Raw genomic sequence first — 25,027 nt, 5'->3', positions numbered from 1 at the left:
TCTCTCTCTCTCGATCAAACCTCCTCTTTGTCGTAGGCACACGCGGAAATCCAATTAGTTAAAAGAATGTAACATCTGGTGCTCACTGTTAATTCAAATCATTTTTTCCCTGAAACCCATCTGCTTTTTATTAGATTTTCTGACTGTAGAAAATGTTGCCCATTAATCACGACAAAGGCTGGCTTGACTGTATAATGCTTCCCCCCACCCCCTGGAAAAGGTGCTGAGTGTTCTCCCAGCAACTTAATATGCTGGAGTTATCACCATAAAGTATTAATTGAAAATGTTGACGGGGTTCTGATGCTTAAGTTTGAATAACTGATCGCGCTTACAGGGTTAAACCGATTAATAGTACAGCATGTTTAAATAGTGATGGAGCTATCAGTAGTTGCCAAGTACCTGGCTCCACACATTAGTGGGGAAATTCATTAAGCTTTCCACTGCCTTTGGGGGCTGGCTTGCTCGTGCCAAGCCCCTGAGGGTCATAATTGCGTTGAGGTCTATAAATATGTAGGATCTAATATAAAAATGATACATTGTGGAATGTTTGTTCATTAGCTTGTGGCTGAGGCGTGGGTATATTAAATTTAATATTTTAGGAAATTAATGGAAGCATGTGTTGGCTTCTGACGGGGAATTTGTATGCAGGGGGAGGTTAAGTCGCCAGGTTTTAACTTTCTTAACTCACACAACTGCCAGAGGGGGTAGTTGACGCAGGCACGATATCAGCATTTAAAAGACACTTGCACAGATATATGGATAGGAAAGGTTTGGAGGGACATGGGCCAAATACAGCAAATGGGGCTAGCTTAGATGGCTTGGACAACTTGGGCTGAAGGATCTGTTTCCGTAATGTATATCTCTGTTTCTGTGTGTCTCTCTGTCTCTCTCTGTCTCTGTCTCTCTCTGTCTCTGTCTCTCTCTGTCTCTGTCTGTCTCTCTGTGTCTCTGTCTCTGTCTCTCTGTCTCTGTCTCTCTCTCTGTCTCTCTCTGTGTGTCTCTGTCTCTGTCTCTCTCTGTCTCTCTGTCTCTCTGTCTCTCAGTCTGTGTCTCTGTCTGTCTCACTCTGTCTCTGGCTTCATTGAAAGTACTTAATTGTTTAACACAATGGTTCAATGGTACTTCATGGTCACATGTAACTAGTGAAATTCCTTTTTTCGCCTACAATTCAGTAAAATCTTATTGTACACAAGCACAATCATACCCAAGTGTAAGAATAGTACATTACACTGAGGTAGTACATGAGGCGCCATCTTGTGCCCTTCAAGTTCAGAGTTGATAAAAACATCCAGGGTTGTCTCGGCCATAAAGGCCCGTTGTCCTGGCGACGGCACTGGGTGGGAGTTACAGGGCCTGGCCTGGCGATGGTGTCGGTGTCTCACCGCTGCTCCGCCACTCCGTGCCGCTGCAGGCCGCGTCCGATCCGTGCGCTCGTCCGTCCGATCCGTGCGCTCGTCGAGACCCTTCTTCAGACTGCCTGTCCTGCTGAGTAAAGGGCCTGTCCCACTTTAGGTGATTTTAAGGCGACTGCCGGTGACTAGGCTGTCGCTGACAGTTCGCCGGGTGTCGTGGGCATCATCGTGAGGAGTCTTCCAAGAATCGTAGTGGATCTCAGCGCATCGCTGAGAAATCATCCGGAGTGAAATCTCTCGGCGACAGCTGGCTTGTCGCCAGGTATCGTTGCTTATTGCAGGCGCTGTCGCCTGCTGTCCCCAGGTTTGCTAGGTTCTCTTAGACGCATGTGGAAGCACATAATATTAAAATAAGTAAAGTCATTTCAAGATACCATAAAATACTTGTGTTTAACTAATTTATTTACCGTCAGGACATTTGACAGGTAGATTGGAGGCGACAGTTTGACGGTCAGGTAAACGTGGGAATTTTCGTGATGTTCATGGCCATCAGCCATTACATTTAAAGTAGGCTCAAAACCCAGATATGCAACCCAGAAACCAGATATGCATCTCCCGTACATTTTCAAAGAATGCCCACACACTTTGCACAAAGATCCAATTAACCATTTTTTAAATTAAATTTCTTAATACTGCCATTAGTAAACTGGTAGTTAATCCAGTTAATGCCTTGTTACCGTGAAGCTTGGTTTTTAAGAAACCCGTACAAGATGTTATAGTTCAAAATCTCAAGTACTTACCGACATGTCAGTGATTTCAGCAAAGATTAGGACGCCGGAGAAGCATTGACATCGTGGGAATTTCGCGATGTTTCCGTAGACGGTGTAATCTCGACCTGACTCGGCATTGTCGTGGTCATTGTCGTCGGGTAAAAGAAAAGTTTGGCGATCTGCTACGACTTTGACAGTCGCCGGCAGTCGCATAAAAAGATCGCCTAAGTGGGACAGGCCCTTTACTCCAGCTTTTTGTGTCTATCTTCGGTTTAAACCAGCATCAGCAGTTCCTTCCTACACAAATGAATAACAGGCCATACATTTATCCCAAAGGTAGGCACAAAGTGCTGGAGTAACTCAGTGGGTCTGGCAGCCTTTCTGGAGAAAAAGCATGGGACATTGATCCTGCACATTTATCCTGTTGTAAATACAATACAATACAATACAATACAGAACTTTATTGTCATTTGGTACCGAGATACTGAACAAAATTACATTTCCAGCAGTCACAGAACACAACAAAAAAGAAAAGAACACAGGACACACGCCCCCAACACAAACATCCATCACAGTGACTCCAAACACCCCCTCACTGTGATGGAAGGCAACAAAACATCCACTCTCTTCCCCCCACGCCCACGGACAGGCAGCTCGACCCCTACCGAGGCGACTGACCCGCACAGCCCCCGCAAGGGGATGGAAGTCCCCGCGGCCGAGCGGCACCGGGCACTCAAACGTCCCGCGGCCGAGCCATACCGGGCGATGGAAGGCCCCGCGGCCGAGCCGCACCGGGCACTGAAACGTCCTGCGGCCGAGCCATACCGGGCGATGGAAGGCCCCGCGGCCGAGCCGCGCCGGGCGATGTTAGGTCCCGCGGCCGAGCCGCGCCGGCGTTGTTAAGTCCAGCGGCCGAGCCGCGCCGGGCGCTGAACCGTTCCGCGGCCGAGCCGCACCGAGCGATGGAAGGCCCCGCGGCCGAGCCGCGCCGGGCGCTGAACCATTCCGCGGCCGAGCCGTGCCGGCGATGTTAAGTCCAGGGGCCGAGCCACGCCGGGCGATGGAAGGCCCCGCGGCCGAGCCGCACCGGGCACTGTTAGGTCCCGCGGCCGAGCCACGCCGGCGATGTTAAGTCCAGCGGCCGAGCCGCGCCGGGCGATGGAAGGCTGCGCCGGGCGATGGAAGGCCCCGCGGCCGAGCCGCGCCCCGAGGAAGAGACCTAAAAAAAGAAAGGTTTCCCCAACCCCACCCCGCCACCCCCCCACCCCACCACACATACACAGCCAAAAACAAAAACAAAAACCATCCCAACACCAACACACAAACAAAAAAAGGAAAAAAGACAAACAGACTGCCAGCGAGCCGCAGCCGTTAGGCGCAGCCACACGTGAAATCCCGGTAGCATAGAGTCATAGAGCTGTACAGCACTGAAACAGGCCCTTCGGCTCACCTTGCCCAAGCCGACCAAGTAAGTATACTGCGGCTAGTCCTATTTGTTGGCATTTGGCCCATTGCCCTCGAAACTCTATTCATCTCTCTGCCCAAATGTCTTTTAAAATCGTAGTTGTATCCGCTTCTATCGCTTCCTCTGAAGCTCATTCCAGATACGGATGACTACTTAAGTGAACAAAGTTCCCCCCGAGGTCCATCTTAAATACATAGGACATGGACCAGAACTGCACAGTAACAGAGATCCTTCGGCCCACAATGTCTGTGCTGATCATGACCCCAACACCAAATCTTATCTGCCTGCAAATGATCTCTCCCCTCTCACCTTAAGCCAACACCCTCTAGAAGGAGCTGCAGATGCTGGTTGCAAAAGTAACACACAGTGCTGGAGTATCACAGCGAGTCAGGCAGTGTCACTAAATACCTGACCCTCTGAGTTACTCCAGCACTTTATGCAGATTTGGAGTACTGTGCGAAGGTCTGATTGCCCCATTACAGGGAGGATGTGAGGACGTTCGAGAGTGTGCAGACGAGATTTACCAGAATGCTGCCTGGTTGGAAGGTATTAGCTAGTCGGAGAATTTGGACAAAGTTGGGTTGTTTTCTCTGGAGCATGAGAGGTTATAAGGGGAGACCTGATGGAAGGATATGAGATGATGAGAGGCATAGATACCTCACAACTCAAGTGTGGACCAATCCAAAGCTGATAGTGATGACAAAGATAGCAGTCTACACCGCCTGTGTCAACAGCACGCTGCTGTACGGCAGTGAGGCATGGACTACATATGTCAGACTGGAGAGAAGACTCGACACCTTCCACCTTAGAAGCATCCGCCGTATCCTGGGTATATCCTGGCAAGACAGAGTGTCCAACGCCGAGATTCTGCCTTGCGCTGGCCTTCCCAGTATGTACACTCTGCTCAGGCAGCGCAGGCAGACCATGGCAGGCCATGTCCACCGCATGGAGGATGGCCGTATCCCAAAAGACATCCTCTATGGAGAGCTGACATCTGGGAGGAGAACCATCGGCCGCCCCCAGCTACGTTACAAGGATGTCTGCAAGAGAGATTTGAAGGCGCTTGACATCGATGTGGAGTCCTGGGAGAGCCTTGCAGCTGGCCGCACGAGGTGGAGAGGTACCCTGAACCAACATCTCAAAACGGGGGAAGAGAAACTGCTGAACGCAGCGGCAGACAAGCGGGCACGCAGAAAGGAGCGCGGCAACTTCAACAGACCGGAGACCGCACACAAATGTGACCTTTGCGACAGAGACTGTCACTCCCGCATTGGTCTCTTCAGCGACAAGCGACGCTGCTCTAGCCGAGGTTTGGAGCAAGCAGCCAACTAGGATGCATCACCCATGGTCAGCCATGACCGAGGGGGGCCAAGAAGATGGGGTCGACAGTCAAGATCTTTTTCCGCGGGTGGAAATGACAAATACTAGAGGGCACAGCTTTGACATGAGAGGGGCAAAGTTTAAACGAGATAGGCGGGGAAAGTTTTTTTACAGATAGTGTGCTGGGTGCCTGGAGCACGCTGCCAGCAGTGGTGGTGGAGGCAGGTACAATGGTGGCGTTTAGGAGACCTTTGGACAGGCGCATGAATATGGAGGGAGATGAATCACGTGCAGATTAATTTAACACGGCATCGTGATCAGCAAGGACATTGTGGGCTGAAGGGCCTGTTCCTGTGCTGTACCATTCTCTGTTCACATGAGGCTACTAGAGGACATCTCCAGGTGCTCTTCGGACTTCTGACTGCTCGAGTCTCCTTGATCTAGAAGGGCAAGGAGGTGCAGCTTTGTGTAAGATGTGCGTCCATTTGGGCTCTGCATTATCGCCAACTGAGCTATTAAACACTCGTACGTAATCCCTGCGGGTATTGCTGGTAAACTCTGGTTAATGTGGTCTAGTCATTGAACTTGCTGAGAATAGATGCCCCCTCATGATGCTGCTGCTTCTCCTCTCATGTTCAAACGCTGGCTGTGAATATGTCATAGAAACATAGAAAATAGGTGTAGGAGTAGACCATTCGGCCCTTTGAGCCTGCACCGCCATTCAATATGATCATGGCTGATCATCCAACTCAGTATCCCGTACCTGCCTGCTCTCCATACCTCCTGATCCCTTTAGCCATAAGGGCCACATCTAAATCCCTCTTAAATATAGCCACATGATCCACTGGAGCACAGGCATGTTCCCAACAGTGACGACACACATGGACTATTGTGTTCAATATTGCTCATCCTCAATCCTGTGGCACAGTGACGTGGCTGGTAGAGCCGCTACCTCACAGTGCCAGAAACCCGCATTCCATTGTGATCTTGGGTGCTGTCTGTGTGGAGTTTGCATGTTCTCCCTGTGTGACTGCGTGGGTTTCATTCGGGTGCTTCGGGTTCCTCCCGCATCCCAAAGACGTGCGGGTTTGTAGGTTCATTGGCCCTCTGTAAATTTCCCCTGGTGTGGATAAGAAAGTGGGGTAACATAGAACTGGTGTGAACCAGTGATCGATGGTGGGCGTGGACTCGGTGGGCCAAAGGTCCTGTTTCCATGCTCTATCTCTTAACTAAAACTGATTAGTATTTGTAATATGATTGCTTCGGTAAAAATTGTAAATTGTCCCTAGTGTGTAGGATAGTGTTAGTGTACGGGATCGCTGGATAGCACAGACTCGGTGGGCCGAAGGGCCTGTTTCCACGCTGCATCTCTAAACTAAACTAAACCAGACGAAATCCAACCATCCATTCCAGGGATGGCACTTCATACATCCCGTGGAAATGTAGCTACAAGGCTGCACAAGGTTTCCAAAAATGGTTCTAAAATCCTTGTCTGTTTCCCCTGGCCTTGAGAAAAATGGTTTGGAGAATGTTTGCTGGGAATGGAGAGCTCCGGGTCGTGTAGGCAGATGTGGTTCGTTTCTATTGGCATTGCGTTAGGCACGGACATCGTGGGCCAAAGGGCCTGTTCCAGTTTAGTTTAGTGATACAGCCTGGAAACAGGCCCTTCGGCCCACTGAGTCCCCACCGACCTGTTCACATGAGTTCAGCGTTATCCCACTGGCAGGTCCAGCCAAGCACGAGGCTGTTGCAGGGCCTCCTGCAGCCCACTCCACCATCCTTCCCGCCACCGGTCTGCCTACCGGCCCTCCGGCCCACTCCTTCCACTCTGGGCGGGCGAGCCTGGCCTTCTGGACGGGTTCCTGGTCTGCGGTGCAGGTCCTCCATCCACGGCGGGTGAGCTGGGCCTCCTGGCCCATCCTACGTCCTCCATCCGTCCTTGGCGGGCCAGCCTTTATACCTTGGGTTTACTGTTTCCTATTTGCGTCTGTAGGTCTCCAGTCTTGTTGTTCTTTCAAAGTTACTTAGAAAGTGCCCTTGCCAGCACAGCCAGGACAGGAGCTGGCTGTCTAAGGTTCTCCTTGTTCTGCTTGCATTTTCTAGCCAAAACCTGACACAATTCCGTTCTGGAAATGCTGGAGTAACTCAGAAGGTCATCCAGCATCTCGGAATGATCAGTCTGAAGAAGGGTCTCGACCTGAAACATCACCCATTCCTTCTCTCCCGAGATGCTGCCTGACCTGCTGAGTTACTCCAGCATTTTGTGAATAAATACCTTCGATTTGTACCAGCATCTGCAGTTATTTTCTTATACAATTCCATTCTGGGATCATCTCTGAGCTTGTTCCCTGCTGATGAACAAACACACAGCAGTCTTCTGTTCTCATCCGCAGTTGTTCCGTCATGCCAGGCTAAGTGGCGAGCCTTGTGCAACTCTCTGTTTGTGTTCAACTTCGACTTTAGCTCTTTCGAGATACACAGATACAGCGTGGAAACAGGCCCTTCTGCCCACTGAGTCCATGCTGTCTAGCGATCACCCCGTACTCTAACACTATCCGATACACTTGGGACAAATTACAATTCTTACCAAAGTGAATTAACCTACAATCCTGTACATCTTTGAAGTGTGGGAGGAAACCGGAGCACCAGGAGGAAGCCCATGCGGTCACAGAGAGAATGTACAAACTCCGTACAGACAGCACCCGTAGTCAGGATTGAACCCGGGTCGTAAGGCAGCAACTCTACCGCTGTGCCACCGCGCCACCCTTAACTCCTCATACGCAATTTATGATTCCGTAAATAAGCCAGTTGTGTGAGCATTAGAACACAGTACACAGATCACAGATCACAACCGTCCTGCACAGCACAGGGACAAGCTCTTTGGCCCAAAATGTCTGTGCCAAACATAATGCCATGGTAAACCGATCTCCTCTGCCTGCGCGTGATCCATATCCCTCCATTCCCTGCCATATCCACTTGCCAAACTAAAAGCGTCTGAAATCCCACTATTGTATCTGCCTCCACCACTACCCCCAAGCAGCACGTTCCAGGCACCCATTGCCCTCTGTGTAAAAAAAAACTTATCCTGCACATCTCCATAAAACTCTGCCCCTCTCACCTCACAGGGGGGTTGAAGGGGATGGAGTGGGGGGAAGTGGAGGGGTGGGGTTGGAGGAGGGAAGTGGGAGGGAGGGAGGGGGGAGGGGAGGCGGAGGGGAGGGGGAGGGGAGGGGGAGGAGGAGAGGGTGCTGCACCAATGCAGGAGAGGTTTAGGCCCAACGGGTCCACTTGGTCTAGTTTTATATATTTCTATCGGGTCTCCTCTCAACCTCCTACGTTCCAGAGGAAACAGTCCAAGGCTGTCCAACCTCTCCTTATAGCTAATACCCTCTAATCCAGGCAGCATTCTGATAAACCTCCTCTGCACTCTTTCCAAAGCCTCCAAATCCTTCCCATAATGGGGTGAACAGAACTGCATACATTACTCCAATGTGGCCTAACCAAAGTCTTGTAAAGCTGCATCACGACGTCTTGACTCCTTAACTTAATGCCCCGATCAATGCAGACAAGTATACCATCCTCTTTCCTTACCACTTTATCTATTGTACTTACTTTACAACATTCAGGGAGCTCAGTTGTTCCAGACTAAAAAGCATTACTGTACATCACACATTTGTTTAGTTTTGGTCCAGTTCAGTTTATTGTCACATGTAACAAGGTACAGTAAAAAGCTAATCCTGCGTGCTAACCAGTCAGCGGAAAGACTATACACGATTGCAATGGAGCCATTCACAGTGTACAGATAGATACATGATACAGGGAATAACGTTTAGCGCAAGATAAATTCCAGTTTTAAGTCTGATTCCAGACAGCCTGAGCTTCTCCAGTGAGGTAGATAGTAGCCCAGGTCCTAGTTGGTGATCGGATGGTTCAGTTGCCTGATCGCAGCTGGGAAGAAACTGTCCCTGAATCTACAGGTGTGTCTTTACACTCTTCTGTACCTCTTGCCTGATGGAAGAGGGGAATCTACTTATGCATAAATCTTAAATTAAATTGCAGTACTCTGTCATCTCTTTACCCTTGTAAATAACAATGTTTTATATTGCAATTCTATCATTTAAAGCTAAACAGTTAATGTAAAATACAGCAGAAATGAATCAAGTTGAATGAGTATGTGCGTTATCCCTTGAAGTGTCAAATCTTCAAAGAGGATCTGGCTGTGAATCAACCTCTGCCCTTATGTAGAAACAACCATAAATTGAAAATATGTTTACGCGCTTCTTTTGCATGACAAGTGAAATCAAATTTGCTGCTTCTGCTTATTTTTTATAAAAACAGAACAATCTTGCGTAGGCACAAGGAACTGAAGATGTTGGAATCTTGAGCAAAACATCAGGTGGTGGAGCAATTCAACAGGTCAGACAGCATCTGGGGAGGGAATGAACAGACGCCGTTTCAGGTCGGGACACCTTCTGCAGGCACCGGTCTGAAGAAGGGCCCTGACCCAAAACGTCCCCTGTCCATTGGAAAAGGCTCCCGAGCCGAAATTTCGTGGGGTGATCAGAACTTTCTCTTGCTGCTCCGGTTTCCTCCACACTCCAAAGGTTTGTAGGTTAATTGGCTTCTGCAAATTGTAAATTGTCCCGAGTGTGTAGGATAGTGCTAGTGTACAGGGTGGTCGATGGTCGGTGCGAGCTCATTGCGCCGAAGAGCCAGTCTTCACATTGTGTCTCGAAACAAAACTAAACTAAGCTATGCCCTCTAGTCTCTGACATTTGCATCCTGGGGTGCAACCTCTGCGATGAGATGGTAAATCGAGGCTTCGTTCATCACCTCGGGTGGGGGTGAACGATTGTGTGGCACCATTTTGAAGAAGAACGGGGCTGTTCCTCATTTCCCTGGCCTATATTTGTCCTATTTATTTGTGCATTCGACATGAACCTTAGTGTCAATGCCAGCGTTAGTTTTAGACCATCTCCTACTCGCCCTGAATTGAGGCTGTGGACATGCATAGGCCGGACCAGGTAAGGGGTGGTTGCCATGGCGATCTGCCGCCCTTCATGGTTACTGTGAGTGGCACCGTCATTACTTTTAGTTTAGCTTGTTTCATTTGCTTGAATTTAAAGTTCCGAGCTGCCATGATGGAGAAACTAATCTTTTCCGATCAATAGTCTCGGACTCTGGATTCTTAATCAGAGAGCTACACAACCTCCAACGTTACCTCTCCATCAGCAGATTATCTGGCCAGTGTCATATTTCTTTTTGAGGGAGTGCGTGCAAATGGACAGTCATGCTTTCCACAGTTCAGCAGTAACTACACGAGATAAATAATGTATCAGCAACGCACATAGGTTTAAGGTGAGGGGAGGAAATATTCAATAGGAACCTAAGTTTAGTTTAGTTTAGACAGACACAAAATGCTGGAGTAACTCAGAGGGGTCAGGCAGCATCTCCGGAGGAAAGGAATAGGTGAGGTTTCCGGTCGAGACCTTTCCTCAGGAGAGAGGGAAACTAGAGGGATGTAAAAGTACAAAGAGCCGGAGGCCAGGAGGATCCACAGAGGGGGTGCAGCGAGAGAGAGGGGTCTCTTTGGAGAGAGGAGGGGAACGTTTTCAAAGTAGTGTAGTTTAAAGATACAGGCCGCTCAGCCCACTAAGTCTGTGCCGACCAGTGAACCTCGTACACCAGCACTATCCTACACACGAGGGACAATTTACAATTTTTACCACAGCCAAATTAACCTGCGAACCTGTATTTCTTTGGAGAGTGGGAGGAAACCGGAGAAAATGCACATAGTTACGGGGAGAACATACAAACCGTACAGCCAGCACCCGTAGTTAGGAACGAACCCGGATTTGGCGCTGTGAGGCAGCAACTTTACCGCTGCGCCACTGTGCCGCCCAAAGGGGCAACTTTTTTATACAAAGTGCGGTAGGTATATGGAACGAACTGCAAAAGGCGGTAGTTGAGGCAGGTACCATCACAACATTTAAGAAACATTTTGACAGGTACATGGATAGGACAAGCTTAGAGGGATATGGGCCAAATACATGTAGGTTGGACTAGTGTAGATGGGACATGTTGGTCGGTGTGGGCAAGCTGGGCCGAAGGGCTGTTTCCATGCTGTATCTGTGATGTTTGATGGACTGTGTGGGGTGGGAGGACCCGTTGCTCCTCCCGTGCAGCAGGTGGCACTGCACAGGACAAAGGGAGATTTTTTGTACATAGTTATCTTAGCTGCAAACACAGATTGTGGGGTTGCAGCCATTTTAGTTGTCTTGCTGCCAGCATTGAGTTACTGTAATAAAGACTTCTGTAGTACCTTGAAGACTCTCAAGTTTTATACAGACATAGAACAAGAACATGAAAGTATCACTCAATGACATGAGTTGGGGCATCCTTGCAATTAGGAAAGGTGTCTACTTTACCTTTGGCTTTGAGCTTTGGCTTTGCTGCAGAACAGGAAAGAATTGAATGGATAGGACACCCAGTGCTGGAGGAACGCAGCAGGTCAGGCAGCATCCATGGAGGGAATGGACATATACCGTTTCAGGTCGGGTCCCTTCAAACTACTCACCCACAATGTTGCCTGACCTTCTACAGGCAGAGTTCCTTCAGCACTTTGTGTTTTGATCAGGATTACAATGGTTTCTTGCATCTCCTAATGATTTAATGAAAGAGGAGACACAAGGAACTGCAGATACTGGTTTACAAAAAAATAATTTCAATATTGATACAATATTGATATATTTTACAAATAGTGAGTGTATATGGTCTAATAAAAATGTTTGGTTTTGGTTGCCAAAGGGAATATAAGAACAAGTGTTAACCTAGCAAGGATACAAAGTGTTGGAGTAACTCAGCGGGTCAGACATCATCTCTGGAAAACATGGATAGGTGACGTTTTGGTTCGGGACTCTTCTTCAGACTGCAATAGATTGGCCTTGTTTACCTTGCCCTCCTTTTGTTTAAACATTCTTGTCTTTGTTGAACATTTGTCTTACAAGGCTATTCAGCCCAGAATATCCTACTGACAATGTGAATTTGCAAAGAAAAGTTTGTTTTTTTAACACAGAGGGTGGTGGGTGCCTGGAACTCACTGCCGGGGGTGATGATGGAGGTAATACGATGGTGGTGTTTAAGAGGTTAATGGATAGCCACATGGATATGCTGGGAATGGAGAGATGTGGATTGTGTGCAGGCAGAGGAGAAGGTTTAACGGCATAATGTTCAGCATGGGCCGAAGGGCCTGTTCCTGTGCTACACTTGTTACATGTTCTAGGTAAATTCTGCAAAATAAAATTAATTGGAAATACAAATCAGTTGTTTACAAAGGAAAATAGATTTTTTGTTTTCTTAGTCAGCTGTTTAATAGATCATGAGCAAGCAGATGAGATTAATGTAACTTGGCACCATGTTCAGCATGGTCATTGTGGGCCTATTAGTATACATCATACACTAATACACTAGTATATACTATACACCGATAGTCTTTATTTACAACAGAGGATCCTGTTCACTTATGTCTATGTTTAGATTTATTATTGTCATGTGTACATTAAAACGCTTGGTTTGCACGCTATACAATCAGATCATATAAGTATATGATACTCATATAAGTATAACTGTGTTACTCTGTTCTCTTGTCTATGCTCTGTGTTCTACAATAAATACTCATCGTACCTGTGCATACTTTCTGCATTCCTCGTGTTGAAAATTAGTTTGACCTTCTCTGGATGCCACCACACTCTGTTTAATGCAAGTGGTGAAGAATAAATCTCTACCTCTTGATATTTTCAATAAAACCATCTGCCTTTCAAAAGCTTCCCTCCATGTGTCCACCTATATCATCTCCCACGCTGATGTGGAGCGTGGGAGTCCTTCCCCTCCTCTCTTCAAGCTTTCTTCCCCCCTCCCCCTAAAATCAGTCCGAATAAGAGTCCCCACCCGAAACGTCATCTATCCATGCTCTCCTGGGATGCTGCCTGACCCGCTGAGTTACTCCAGGCCTTTGTGTCTTTTTTTGTTTTGTTTTCCAAACTGGCATCTGCAGTTCCTTCTTTCTAAATCTTCCATTCACTAGTTTCAACTTGCGGAGCTGTTCTGAGGGAAACCTATTTGGATGAGAGAGGCAGAGGCCTGGAATTTGTCAGGAATTAATAGGTCTGAAAAGCTTCTGAATTCTGCACTTGAGAATCGCGGAACTTTGCATTGCTTTCGATATTAAATGTAATCCGTTTAACTTTATTGCCGATGGGAATTCTGTCAGTACATTGGAACGTCATCAGTAAACAGCTCTCCAAACATGAAAGCTTGCTAGCAGAGGTTACTACGCTGGCCTGGATATTCGTGCAGTCATTTAACTGGGTTTGATAGAGTAGAAACAAAAGCCACTGAAGGTTAAATTCAAATGGTTGCAAAGCTTGTAATTTGCTTAAGAGCCTGCAGTTAAGAACCCTTTATGTAGACTCGTTATGTATAGGTAACAGACGAATGTGGCTTTCCATCAGAAAATTGGAACCCACACCAAACAATTGAGTCACAGGTCTGGCTCGGTGAAGGTGCCTAACGGCAGCGGCTGACTAGCAGTCTGTCCGTCTTTTTTTTGTTGAGTGTCGGTGTTGGGATGATTTTTATATATTTTTTTTTGGTTGTGTATGTGTGGGAGGGGGTGGTGGTGTGTGGGGGGTGGGTGTGGGTGGGTGGGTGTGGGGAACTTTTCTCTTCCTCACGGCGCGGGGTGCGGCTCGGCTGCGGTGCCTAACATCCCCCGGTGCGGCTTGGCCACTGGACTTACATCGCCCGGTGCAGCTCGGCTGCGGGGCTTAACACCGCCTGGTGCAGCTCGGCTGCGGGGCTTAACACCGCCCGGTGCAACTCGGCTGCGGGACTTTACATCGCCCGGTGCAGCTCGGCTGCGGGGCTTAACACCGCCCGGTGCAGCTCGGCTGCGGGGCTTAACACCGCCCGGTGCAGCTCGGCTGCGGGGCTTAACACCGCCCGGTGCAACTCGGCTGCGGGACTTAACACCGCCCGGTGCGGCTCGGCTGCGGGACTTAGCTGTGCAAGGCTTGGTCGCGGGCCTTTCATCGCCCGGTTCGGCCGCGAGACGTTTCAGCGCCCGGTGCGGGGACTGTGCGGGTCGGTCGGGGACGAGCTGTCTGTCCGTGGGCGTGGGGAAGAGAGTGGAAGTTTTGTTGCCTCCATCACAGTGAGGGGGTGTTTGGAGTCACTGTGATGGACGTTTGTGTTGGGGCTATGTGTCTTGTGGTTTTTTTTTCTATGACTGCTATGTAGTTTCGTTCGGTACTTCGGTACCGAATGACAAATAAAGCTCTGTTATACCTGTTATACCTGTTATAATTGAAATGTACAGGTGTATTACACATTAAAACATTCTGTTTCTATCGGAGCATCCTGTCCACTTAGATTTAGGTCTATTATTATCACGTGAACCAAGATACAGTGAAATGCTTTGTTTTACACGCAGCTCTATCAGATATGATAATATGATACATAAATACAATCAAGCCAAACTCAAGTACAATAGGTAGAGCAAAGGGGAAGATACAGAGTGCAGAATAGAGTTCTCAGCATTGTAGCGCACCAGTTCCAGAGACAAAGTCCAATGTCCACAATGGGGTAGAGGTGAATCGGACAGTACCCTAGCTTGCGGAAGGACCGTACAGAAGCCTGATAACAGAGGGGAAGAAGCTGTTCCTGAGTCTGGTGGTGCGCGCTTACAAGCTTCTGTACCTTCTGCCCGACGGGAGCAGGGAGAAGAAGGAATAATGGGGGGTGGGACAAGTCTTTCATTATGTTGGCTGCTTTCCCAAGGCAGTGTGAAGTGGAGATGGAGTTAGTTGATGGTGGGGAGTCTGGTCTGTGTGATGGACCGGGCTACATCCACAACCTACTGCAATTTCTCGCGGGACTTGTTTGCTCCCTATATTTAACGCCTCTCCTCTCTTCTCCCTCCTCTCCCTCTTGTGTGTTCAGGTTTTGTGTCGGAGATAAATTCTTCCTGAAGAACAATATGATTCTGTGCCAGACAGACTACGAGGAAGGTTTGATGAAAGAAGGCTATGCATCGCAAGTCCGCTGACCTCCGGAGCCCCTCTGTCAGATTAGTTCTCAGCACTAACTTCCGTACGGTTTACTTAACATGTAAATATAAATTGAAACAGGAACTAATAGAAATAGACGCATGGTACGCAGAGCTGGTGGCCGTGTTTGGAAGAAAAATGGGAAGAAAACAGTATATAGTCATTTTGTTCCTGTTCTGAGTTGAATGTCTTAGACCTCCTGTACATATTGGGCTTTGTCATGAGGGAGATGAATCCCTTTTATTCTTTGCTGCTTTCAGTTTATAATTTTTCTTTTTATTTGGCATGAGATGTTTATTTTGAATGACTCTTGTACATACTATATTGTAATATCTGAAGCGCAAATGAAATACAGTTTTATTGTGTTAACATTTGTGTTCATTCCTTTTGTTTCCTGGTACAGTTGCATTTAGTACAATCAGTGTTCAGATTTATTGTATAATTGATTATGCTTTCTGTATTCTATCAACTATTTTAACTGAAGTGTCACTTTCTATTAAAATTGTCAAAACCGCAACGTTATGCACTTTAATTTGTCTAACGGTTTGGATGTTAAGGTCCTGGAGTGGCCAAGCCTTTAACGTCCTTAGAACCTGGTTGGCATTACAACACAGCAAGAACTTTGCCAGTACAATCGTAGAAACAAAGAACTGCAGATGCTGGTTGATTCACAAAAGGACACAAAGTGCTGGAGTAACTCAGCGAGTCAGTCAGCATCTCTGGAGAGCATTGACAGATGACATTTCGGGGTCGGGAAGAATAGTCTCGACCCGAAACGTCACCTATCCATGTTCTCCAGAGATGCTGCCAGACCCGCTGAGTTACTCCAGCACTTTCTCATTCAATCCTTTCTAATAGAATAGCTTTATCTGGCAGTTAAAAAATAATTTTGTCCAACAAACAATTTTACACAGCGGTTTTGTGCAACCTCGTGTGGATCACGAACGTAGTCTTTTTTTATACCTGCTACAAAAGTGGTTTTGGTTCATTTTCATATTCATGTACATTTTAATAGTGCCACCAAGACTGAATATAGATCTAACGAGAGCACATTTCTGATAAATTAGCAGGTTCAGAAATACTCTTGCCTAAAGGGTTTGATGAATGAAGCTTGTAGATCTTTGTATGTTTTTTTTCACTCTTTTGATGTACCCCAGTAATGACTAGCAGCTGAATGACTAACTGCTATCTGCAATTTGGCAGCCTTTTAACAGACACTAAATGGTTTTAAAGCATTTGTCAACTTTATTCTGCTTTCGTGATCCAGCAAGTCTTGAAGCTCACTGCAAATGAGCACTTTTGAAAAGGTATACAGTATATATCACACAAAATAAATGAACATGTAGAAACCGCTCGATGTAGATATAAATTGAGGTGTTTTTTTAAATCCACAGCACTTAGATTTGAAAGACACCAAACATTTGTGCATCTTGAATGCAATTTGCCTTCACGAAACAGTATGTGGGAACATTTTTCAAAAAGCTTTGGTTTGGTTGCACATTTAAATTGTGTTTATTTGTTTTCATTACGAATTGTGGATGGAATGGAATTAAATTGAAAGAGACCTCCTACCAACATCTAAAGTCCTAAATACCATTGAAATCTAAATTAGTTCCAGACTACTTTTCAAGTCCTGTATGTTGTACAGTAGGTAAGCTTTGTGCTGTTCTACTAATTAGTACTTTCAGAAAATATTTAGTAGCAATTACTTGCTTTTGTACACATGTCTTACAAACAGATGGGATTCTTCATGTTTCCATTTAGTTTTCGTTTCGAGATCCAGCATGGAAACAGGCCCTTCGGCTCACTGAGTCCACTCCGACCATCGAATGCCCGTTCGCACTAGTTCTACGTTATCCCACTTTCTCATCGACTCCCTACACGTTAGGGTCCTTTTATTTAAACATCCATTCCCAACACACGAGGGATTATATATATTTTTTTACAGCGGGCCAATTAACCTATAAACCCATGCATCTTTGGGGTGCGGGAGGAAACCGGAGCACCCGGAGGAAACCCACGCGGTCACAGGGAGAACGTGCAAACTCCGCACACAGGCAGCACCCGAGGTCAAGATCAAACCCGGGTCTCTGCTGCTGTGTGCCAACCAAAAATACTAGAGGAACAAGATGGACCACTCTGTTTAAATGGCCTATACTGAAGTGTAGTACGCAAAGGAGCCATTTTAGTAGGCAAACCCGCCGTTCGCTATGCCTCTCGCAGTGTAATCAGTGGTTTGGGGGAACAGTTTGTGTGATGATACCATTAAAATGCAGAATATATCTCATCTATCAATTCACAGATTTGTGTTATTTTTCTTTTTAAATGTTTCTGCAGGTTTCTTCCTACTAAAATGGCGCCACGACATACTACGGTTTTTAGGGTCGAGTGGTCTATCTTGCTCCTCTAGTACCTTTTGGTACCAACTGCACCACCGTGCCACCCTCTTTGCTATGAGCTACTTGTAGAAGTGCAGTTTTAATTCTGCTGTGGAATGGCAGCAGAGGGAGCCAGTTTAGTCAGAACGGTGCCAAGTCTTGTGATAGGTTTAATTGAACCTCTGCTGTTTCAGCTATGAGAATGTGTTTTTACTGGATGTGGAGGTTTAATTCATGCCCCTGCTCATCAAAGATGCTTCAACTTATCCATTACCTACAGTGGCGCAAAAACTTAGATTGCATGGAATCCAGGGAGAAAAGTGGAAGGAAGCAGAGGGTGATGGTGGAAGGCTGTTTTTCAGAACGGAGGCCTGTGACTAGTGGTGTACCTCAGGGATTGGTACTGGGACCATGCTGTTTGTCATCTACATCAATACTTTGGATGAGAACGCGCATGGCAAGATTAGCAAGTTTGCAGATGATACAAAAGTGTGTGGTTTTGCAAATAGTGAAGATGGTTGTGAAAAATTGCAGCAGGATCTTGATCGATTGGCCGGGTAATTCTATTAACCACATAGATTTTTAAGGTGAGTGTGAAAAGATTTAATAGGAACACGAGGGGCAACTTTTTCATTCTGAGAGTTATACTGTGGGTATATGGAATGAGCTACCAGAGGAGGTAGTTGAGACAGACAATAAACAGTAGACAATAGACAATAGGTGCAGGAGTAGGCCATTCGGACCTTTGAGCCAGCACCACCATTCAATGTGATCATGGCTGATCATTCTCAATCAGTACCCCGTTCCTGCCTTCTCCCGATACCCCCTGACTCCGCTATCCTTAAGAGCTCTATCTAGCTCTCTCTTGAATGCATTCAGAGAATTGGTCTCCACTGCCTTCTGAGGCAGTGAATTCCACAGATTTACAACTCTCTGACTGAAAACGTTTTTCCTCATCTCCATTCTCAGATCAACAGGTACTATCAACAACTTTCAAAAGGCACTTGGACAGGTATATGGATAGGAAAGGTTTAGAGGGATATGGGCCAAATGCGGGTAAATGAGACCAGCTTAGATGGGGCATCTTGGTCGTCATGGAGAAGTTCCGCTGAAGGGTCTGTTTCCGTGCTGTTTGACTCTCTGACATAAACCTAGGAGCGTAAACTCCAAATACAATCTGAACTTAAATATGGCTCTTGCCATAAATTTACTTAAATACAAGTAGTGTAAAAGCAGAAAGCAGGGCTGGCATTGATTTACAGAAAATTAAATTAGTGGGCGCAGGCAGATGGCAAAGGAGCATTTTGAAAATCCTTGCTCGATTTTGGGCCGGAAAGCTGTTGCAAAAACAGATGCTACTCCAAATTTCATAGTCAAGCACGGAAGAAAAATGACAGAAATTTGTGGCTGAGATTTTTTTTAAATGTTAGCAAATTGCTAGTGATGTTATTCACGATGAATTGATGAGAAGTAGATTAGTTTTTATATACAGTATGCGCAAGATGGAACAGCTGGGTTGGAAGGTGTGTGGAGACATATGCAACACAGCCATTCTGTGGCCAGAAACTGCAACCACATTGTCACAGGTAGTGTGCAAATTGGATGAGATTCCTTAACATGGCAAACTACTGTGGGGAATGTCAGTGGTAAAATATGACCGACAACCATGGCAACAAGAAATCAAGTCTATAGATAGGAAAAGCATAGAACATGGAAGGGTAAAAACCAGGTACAGCCCACAATGTCCATGCCGAACATAATGCCATGTACTCTCCTCTGCCTTCACGTAATCCACATCCCTCCATTCCCTGTATATCCATGCACCTATCTAAAAGCCTCCTAAACACCACTGGCATGTCTGCCTTCACCACCAACCCCAGCAGTGTGTTTCACACCCCCGCCACTCTCTGTGTAAAGAAATCTTGACCCACATGGGACCCACATTGGGCGGCCACGGTGGCGCAGCGGTAGAGTTGCTGCCTTACAGCGCTTGCAGTGCCGGAGACCCGGTTTCGATCCCGACCACGGGTGCTGCCTGTACGGAGTTTGTACATTCTCCCCGTGACCGCGTGGGTTTTCTGCGAGATCTCTGGTTTCCTCCCACGCATGTTTGTAGGTTAATTGGCTTTGGTAAAATTGCAAATTGTCCCTAGTATGTGTAGGGTATCGCTGGTCGGTGGGGACCTGGTGGGCTGAAGGGCCTGTTTCTGTGCTGTATCTCTAAAACTAAAGATGCTGCCTGACTCCCTGAGTTACTCCAGCACTTTGTGTATTTTGCTCAAGATTCTAGCATCTGCAGTTCCTAATAAATTAACAGCTGGGAAAGCTAAAATATGATGCAAATAGGCTGATATGGCATTAAATGCAGAAAAAGATGGAATTTTTCATACATGTTTTCATGTATAAGACAGGTTTGGTGGGATATGGACCAAACGCAGGCAGATGGGACTCGTGAAGCTGGGACATGTTGGCCGGTGTGGGCAAGTTGGACCGACGGGCCTGTTTCCACACTGTATCACTCGATGGCTCTACGACTGTGACACAATAGAAGGATCTAAAACGCTTAAGAATGTGTTGAAGAATGAATTGGATGCCTTTGAACAACCTCAAAGGGCTCCGGGAGTGAACAAATGAAACGAGAGACGTGTAATCAGACCTCAGCGCGTGTAAATGCTGGCGTCAAACGATCATGGTTTTAGTTGGAGATTGACAAGACATAACTAACACAACGCAGAAACTGTTACAAAGACTGACCTCTTAAACTAATGAAAGGAATTACCATTAAACGAACGGTAAAAACAATTGGGACAACGTCAAAAAGGGAGATGGAAATAATTTGGATCAAAATTCGAGATGAGATGGGTGACAAAATAGCAATTAGCAACTGTTATCTCACAAGTTCAAGGTGAAAAGGAGGGATCGTGAATAGTTTAAACAAGTAAAAAGATGATAGCGGGATTTGTAATATGATAAGGGCAGATATCAATTCCCCTGAGGCGAGACTGTGTCAGATCAGGAACAACCAAAGAGGAGGGTGTGGATCTGAAAGCAATTTTAAAGAGCTCCCAGGTTTGCTTTGCTCATCTCAGAACATGAAGCAGATAGAACCAGATGTTAGACATTAGGTTTAATATGCCAGAAATGATTATTAGCTTTCGAAATGTCATCGTTGCACAGCCAGGCCTGATAATGAAATAACAATTACACTCAAAAAGACTCGAGATGCACGAACATTTAAATGACAATGAGCGTTTGACCGCACTGGGCCTGTACTCGCTGGAGTTTAGAAGAATGAGGGGGGGGGACCTCATTGAAACGTACCGAATAGTGAAAGGCTTGGACAGAGTGGATGTGGAGAGGATATTTCCACTCGTGGGAGAGTCTAGGGCGAGAGGTCATAATCTCAGAATTAAAGGACGTTCCTTTAGGAAGGAGATGAGGAGGAATTTATTTAGTCAGAGGGTGGTGAATCTGTGGAATTCATTGCCACAGAAGGCTGTGGAGGTCATCAATAGATATTTATTAAGGCAGAATAAGAAAATAACTGCAGATGCTGGTACAAATCGAAGGTATTTATTCACAAAATGCTGGAGTAACTCAGCAGGTCAGGCAGCATCTCGGGAGAGAAGGAATGGGTGACGTTTCGGGTCGAGACCCTTCTTCAGACTGAAGGCAGAGATTGATTAGTGATTCATGATTAGTACAGGTATCAGGAGTTATGGGGAGAAGGCAGGAGAATGGGAAGAGAGAGAGAGAGAGAGAGAGAGAGAGAGAGAGAGAGAGAGAGAGAGAGAGAGAGAGAGAGAGAGAGAGAGAGAGAGAGAGAGAGAGAGAGAGAGAGAGAGAGAGAGAGAGAGAGAGAGAGAGAGAGAGAGAGAGAGAGAGAGAGAGAGAGAGAGAGAGAGAGAGAGAATGAATGCAAGGGTTACTTGAAGAGAGAGAGAGAGAATGCAAGGGTTACTTGAAGAGAGAGAGAGAGAGAGAATGCAAGGGTTACTTGAAGAGAGAGAGAGAGAGAATGCAAGGGTTACTTGAAGAGAGAGAGAGAGAGAGAGAGAGAGAGAGAGAGAGAGAATGCAAGGGTTACTTGAAGAGAGAGAGAGAGAGAGAGAATGCAAGGGTTACTTGAAGAGAGAGAGAGAGAGAATGCAAGGGTTACTTGAAGTGAGAGAGAGAGAGAGAATGCAAGGGTTACTTGAAATGAGAGAAATGTTAAATGTTGCCTCAGCTTGCCATGTATGATGGCAATGACTACTTTGAAAGTCCTAGATAGAGTGGATGTGAAGAGGATGTTTCCACTAGTGGGAGAGTCGAGGACCAGAGGGCACAGCCTCAAAATACAAGGAGAAGGCAGGAAAATGGGGTTAGGAGGGAGAGATAGATCAGCCATGATTGAATGGCGGAGTAGACCTGATGGGCCGAATGGCCTAAAACTGCACCTATCACTGATGACCTTATGAAAACAACGTACCTTTAGAATGGAGATGAGGAGGAATTTCTTTTCCCTGAGGGTGGTGAATCTGTGGAATTCATTGCCACAGATGGAGGTGGTGGCCAAGACATTGGGTATTTTCAAAGCAGAGTTTGATGGATTCTTGTTTAGTAAGGGTATCAAAGGTTATGGGGAGATAACACCCTACTTCAGTCCAAAGAAGGGTCTCAACCCGAAACATCACCTTTCCATGCTCTCCAGATATGCTGCTTGACCTGCCTGATCTGTTGAGGTACCCCAGCCCTTTTGTACACTGCCTTTTTGCATCACCATCTGATTTGGTGCCTTCAAGGTCGGCTGCAGGAGGTGCCTCTGGGATACAGAGGCGGTCAGGAGAGGAGAGGGATATCGGGTCATGGGCCTGGGACTTACCTGGGCTTACCTGGGCGTATCTGGATCGGGGGCGCTCCAGTACATCTAGCATGTGGGCCGTACATTGGACTTTGGACTTTTTCTTTTACATTGTAAGCGGTGCCAAAATATGACGACTGTGCATTTGTGGGCTGTGCAAAAGAATATCGTTGTGCTGGGCATGCATCACAATAAAGAACCATTGAACGATTGATAACATTCTTTGTATCGTTCATTGCCCATCTTTAACACTGAATCATGCCATTCTTTCCATGTTTATCCCAAGTTCCTGCCACAAACAAGATGGGGTGTAATTTGTTCCTCAAAGAAATAGCTTACGCACTCCAACAGAAATTGTTTCCTCGCCCTTAAGGCTGTAAATACGTCTTAAAACAATAGATGGCTGTCGTAATTTAAATCGTCTCGGCGGTTTTGAAATGATAAACAGGTGGCATGAAATAAAACTAAATGGGGACACGTGAAAAACTGTTTATCGTACTAAAGGGAGAAGAGGTTTAATAACAAGCTCGCAACTTCACCTCCCATGAATCAGCTCGTTCATCTTTGGACACCCTGTGCGTAGGGGAGAGGGTAGGGCTGAAGATGTCCTTGTTGGGTTGCTCCTGGGCCTGGCCAAGCTGGCCATCCGCGACTCACGGCGCCAGGCGGAAGAGGGCTCTGCCCGAGCCAGCTGCCTACCCCTTTGCCGGGGTTACATCCGCGCCCGAGTGGTGTTGGAGAGGGACCGCGCGCTGTCCACGGGCACCCTGGAGGATTTCCGGGACCGCTGGACACCGCAGGGGATTGGATGTATCCTGGATAGGGATTGTAATATAATTGTATAATAGTTTCAATTGGTATATTTGTATGTATAGTATTCTGGTGGTGGGTTCTGTTTTGGTTTTATTGTAATGTATATATTATTTTAATATTTGAATAAATATTTTTGATTTAAAAAATAAAAAAAAGAATCAGCTCGAGCTATTCAGCTCGAGCTGATTCTTTCTTCTTTTTTTTTAAAATAAAAAATATGTGAACGTGGTCCTCCTAATGAGCTCCTACACATCACTGTCCTCACAAGGTGCACCGATATCTTGCACCGATATCTGACTGGTGATAAATGGTGTTTTGTCAGCCCATCTAGGTTAACCAGAAGCAGGACAAAGAGACAGCCACACCATCATTTCACTGCTACCAGCCATAAGCTAAACCTGTAAACGTTGAGACTCAGGGAACTGCAGATGCTGGAATCTTGAGCAAAACACAAAGTGCTGGAGTAACTCAGTATTATTGTCCGGAACAATCACAACAATGGAGAAAGTAGTTGAACAGTAATTTACCAACCACTTTCGAACGTGGTGCATCAACCTGAATTACATAAAATGGCTGCAGCCTAACAAACGGAGTCCCGTCCGGGTCCCGCGCAATGCCCCATATCACTGTCCTCTCATTGAACGGTGTTCCCAGTCTACCGCCCACCCGTGACATTCCTGGCCGGCTGGGATGCCGGCGCACATGCATGTAAGATGCCGGCACGCATGCATGTAAGATGCCAGCGCATATGCATGTAAGATGCCTGCACACACGCATGTAAGATGCCTGCACACATGTGCATAAGATGCCAGCACACATGCATGTAAGATGCCAGCACACATGCATGTAAGATGCCAGCACGCATGCACGTAAGAAGCCAGCACACATGCATGTAAGATGCCAGCACACATACATGTAAGATGCCGGCACACATGCATGTACGATGCCAGCACACATGCATGTAAGATGCCAGCACACATGCATGTAAGATGACAGCACACATGCACGTAAGATGCCGGCACGCATTTTTGTAAGCTTTCGGCATGCATGCGTATATGATGACGGAGAGCATACCCAGAAGCTAAGGGCAGTTAATTCAGCAGGGACAGGCAGCGTTAGTGGAGGGAATAGATAAGTTTAGCTAGGACTGGTTTAGAGGGGTATGGGTCAAACGCGGGCAGGTGGAGCACGTGTGGATCGGGCATCTTGGTCGGCGTGGGCACGTGTGGCCAGAGGGCCTGTATCTACGTTGTTTGACTCTACAACTCTATGAATGGGCAAACGATGTTACGGGTCAGGACCCTTCTTCAGACTGATTAGAGTAGGGGGAAGAAAGCTGGAACAGTGGGGGAGGGACAAAGTCTGGCGAGTGATAGGTGGATACAGGTGAGGCGGGGGGGTTCATTGGCAGATGGGTGGAGTAAGTGACAAAGGTTGGAGGTGGAAAGGGTGTTAAGCCTTCGACATGTTTTGCATGCCTCAGTCTTAATACTTTAACAATTTCAATGTTCCGTTGTCAGTACATATGACAATTAAACACTCTTGACTTGTTTCTCTGCTAAAATTGTTGAGCAAAACATAAAGTGTGGAAGGAACTCAGCAGGTCAGGCAGCATCTGTGGAGGGAATGGACAGGCACCATTTCATGTGCTCGGATCATCCATTGGCTCCAGAGATTACTCCAGTGCTTGATGGGGTTTTTCTCTTTTAATGGGGATGTTGATGTCGTATGTTGAATGGCTGGAGCAATTAGGCTTGTATACACTGGAATTTAGAAGGATGAGGGGGGATCTTATTGAAACATATAAGATAATTAGGGGATTGGACACATTAGAGGCAGGAAACATGTTCCCAATGTTGGGGGAGTCCAGAACAAGGGGCCACAGTTTAAGAATAAGGGGTAGGCCATTTAGAACGGAGATGAGGAAGAACTTTTTCAGTCAGAGAGTGGTGAAGGTGTGGAATTCTCTGCCTCAGAAGG

General features: G+C 46.7%; 1 protein-coding gene across 5 annotated transcripts in view; it reads left to right on the top strand.

The window, feature by feature from the left end:
• lmo3 (LIM domain only 3) overlaps positions 1 to 16,295 on the top strand; it is a 93,880-nt gene extending 77,585 nt beyond the window's left edge. For 4 of the 5 annotated variants that reach the window (XM_078420179.1, XM_078420178.1, XM_078420182.1 and 1 more), the window contains exon 4: positions 14,907 to 16,295. In XM_078420179.1, coding sequence (XP_078276305.1) covers positions 14,907 to 15,012 — 106 coding nt within the window. In that variant the 3' untranslated portion in view covers positions 15,013 to 16,295. The remainder of the gene's footprint in view (positions 1 to 14,906) is intronic. The other variant, XM_078420181.1, reaches the window with a different exon arrangement.
• Positions 16,296 to 25,027: the final 8,732 nt, after the last annotated feature.

This window comes from Rhinoraja longicauda, chromosome 23, assembly GCF_053455715.1.
Source record: "Rhinoraja longicauda isolate Sanriku21f chromosome 23, sRhiLon1.1, whole genome shotgun sequence".
Lineage (NCBI taxonomy): Eukaryota > Metazoa > Chordata > Chondrichthyes > Rajiformes > Arhynchobatidae > Rhinoraja > Rhinoraja longicauda.
This window is presented reverse-complemented; position numbering and strand designations above follow the sequence as displayed.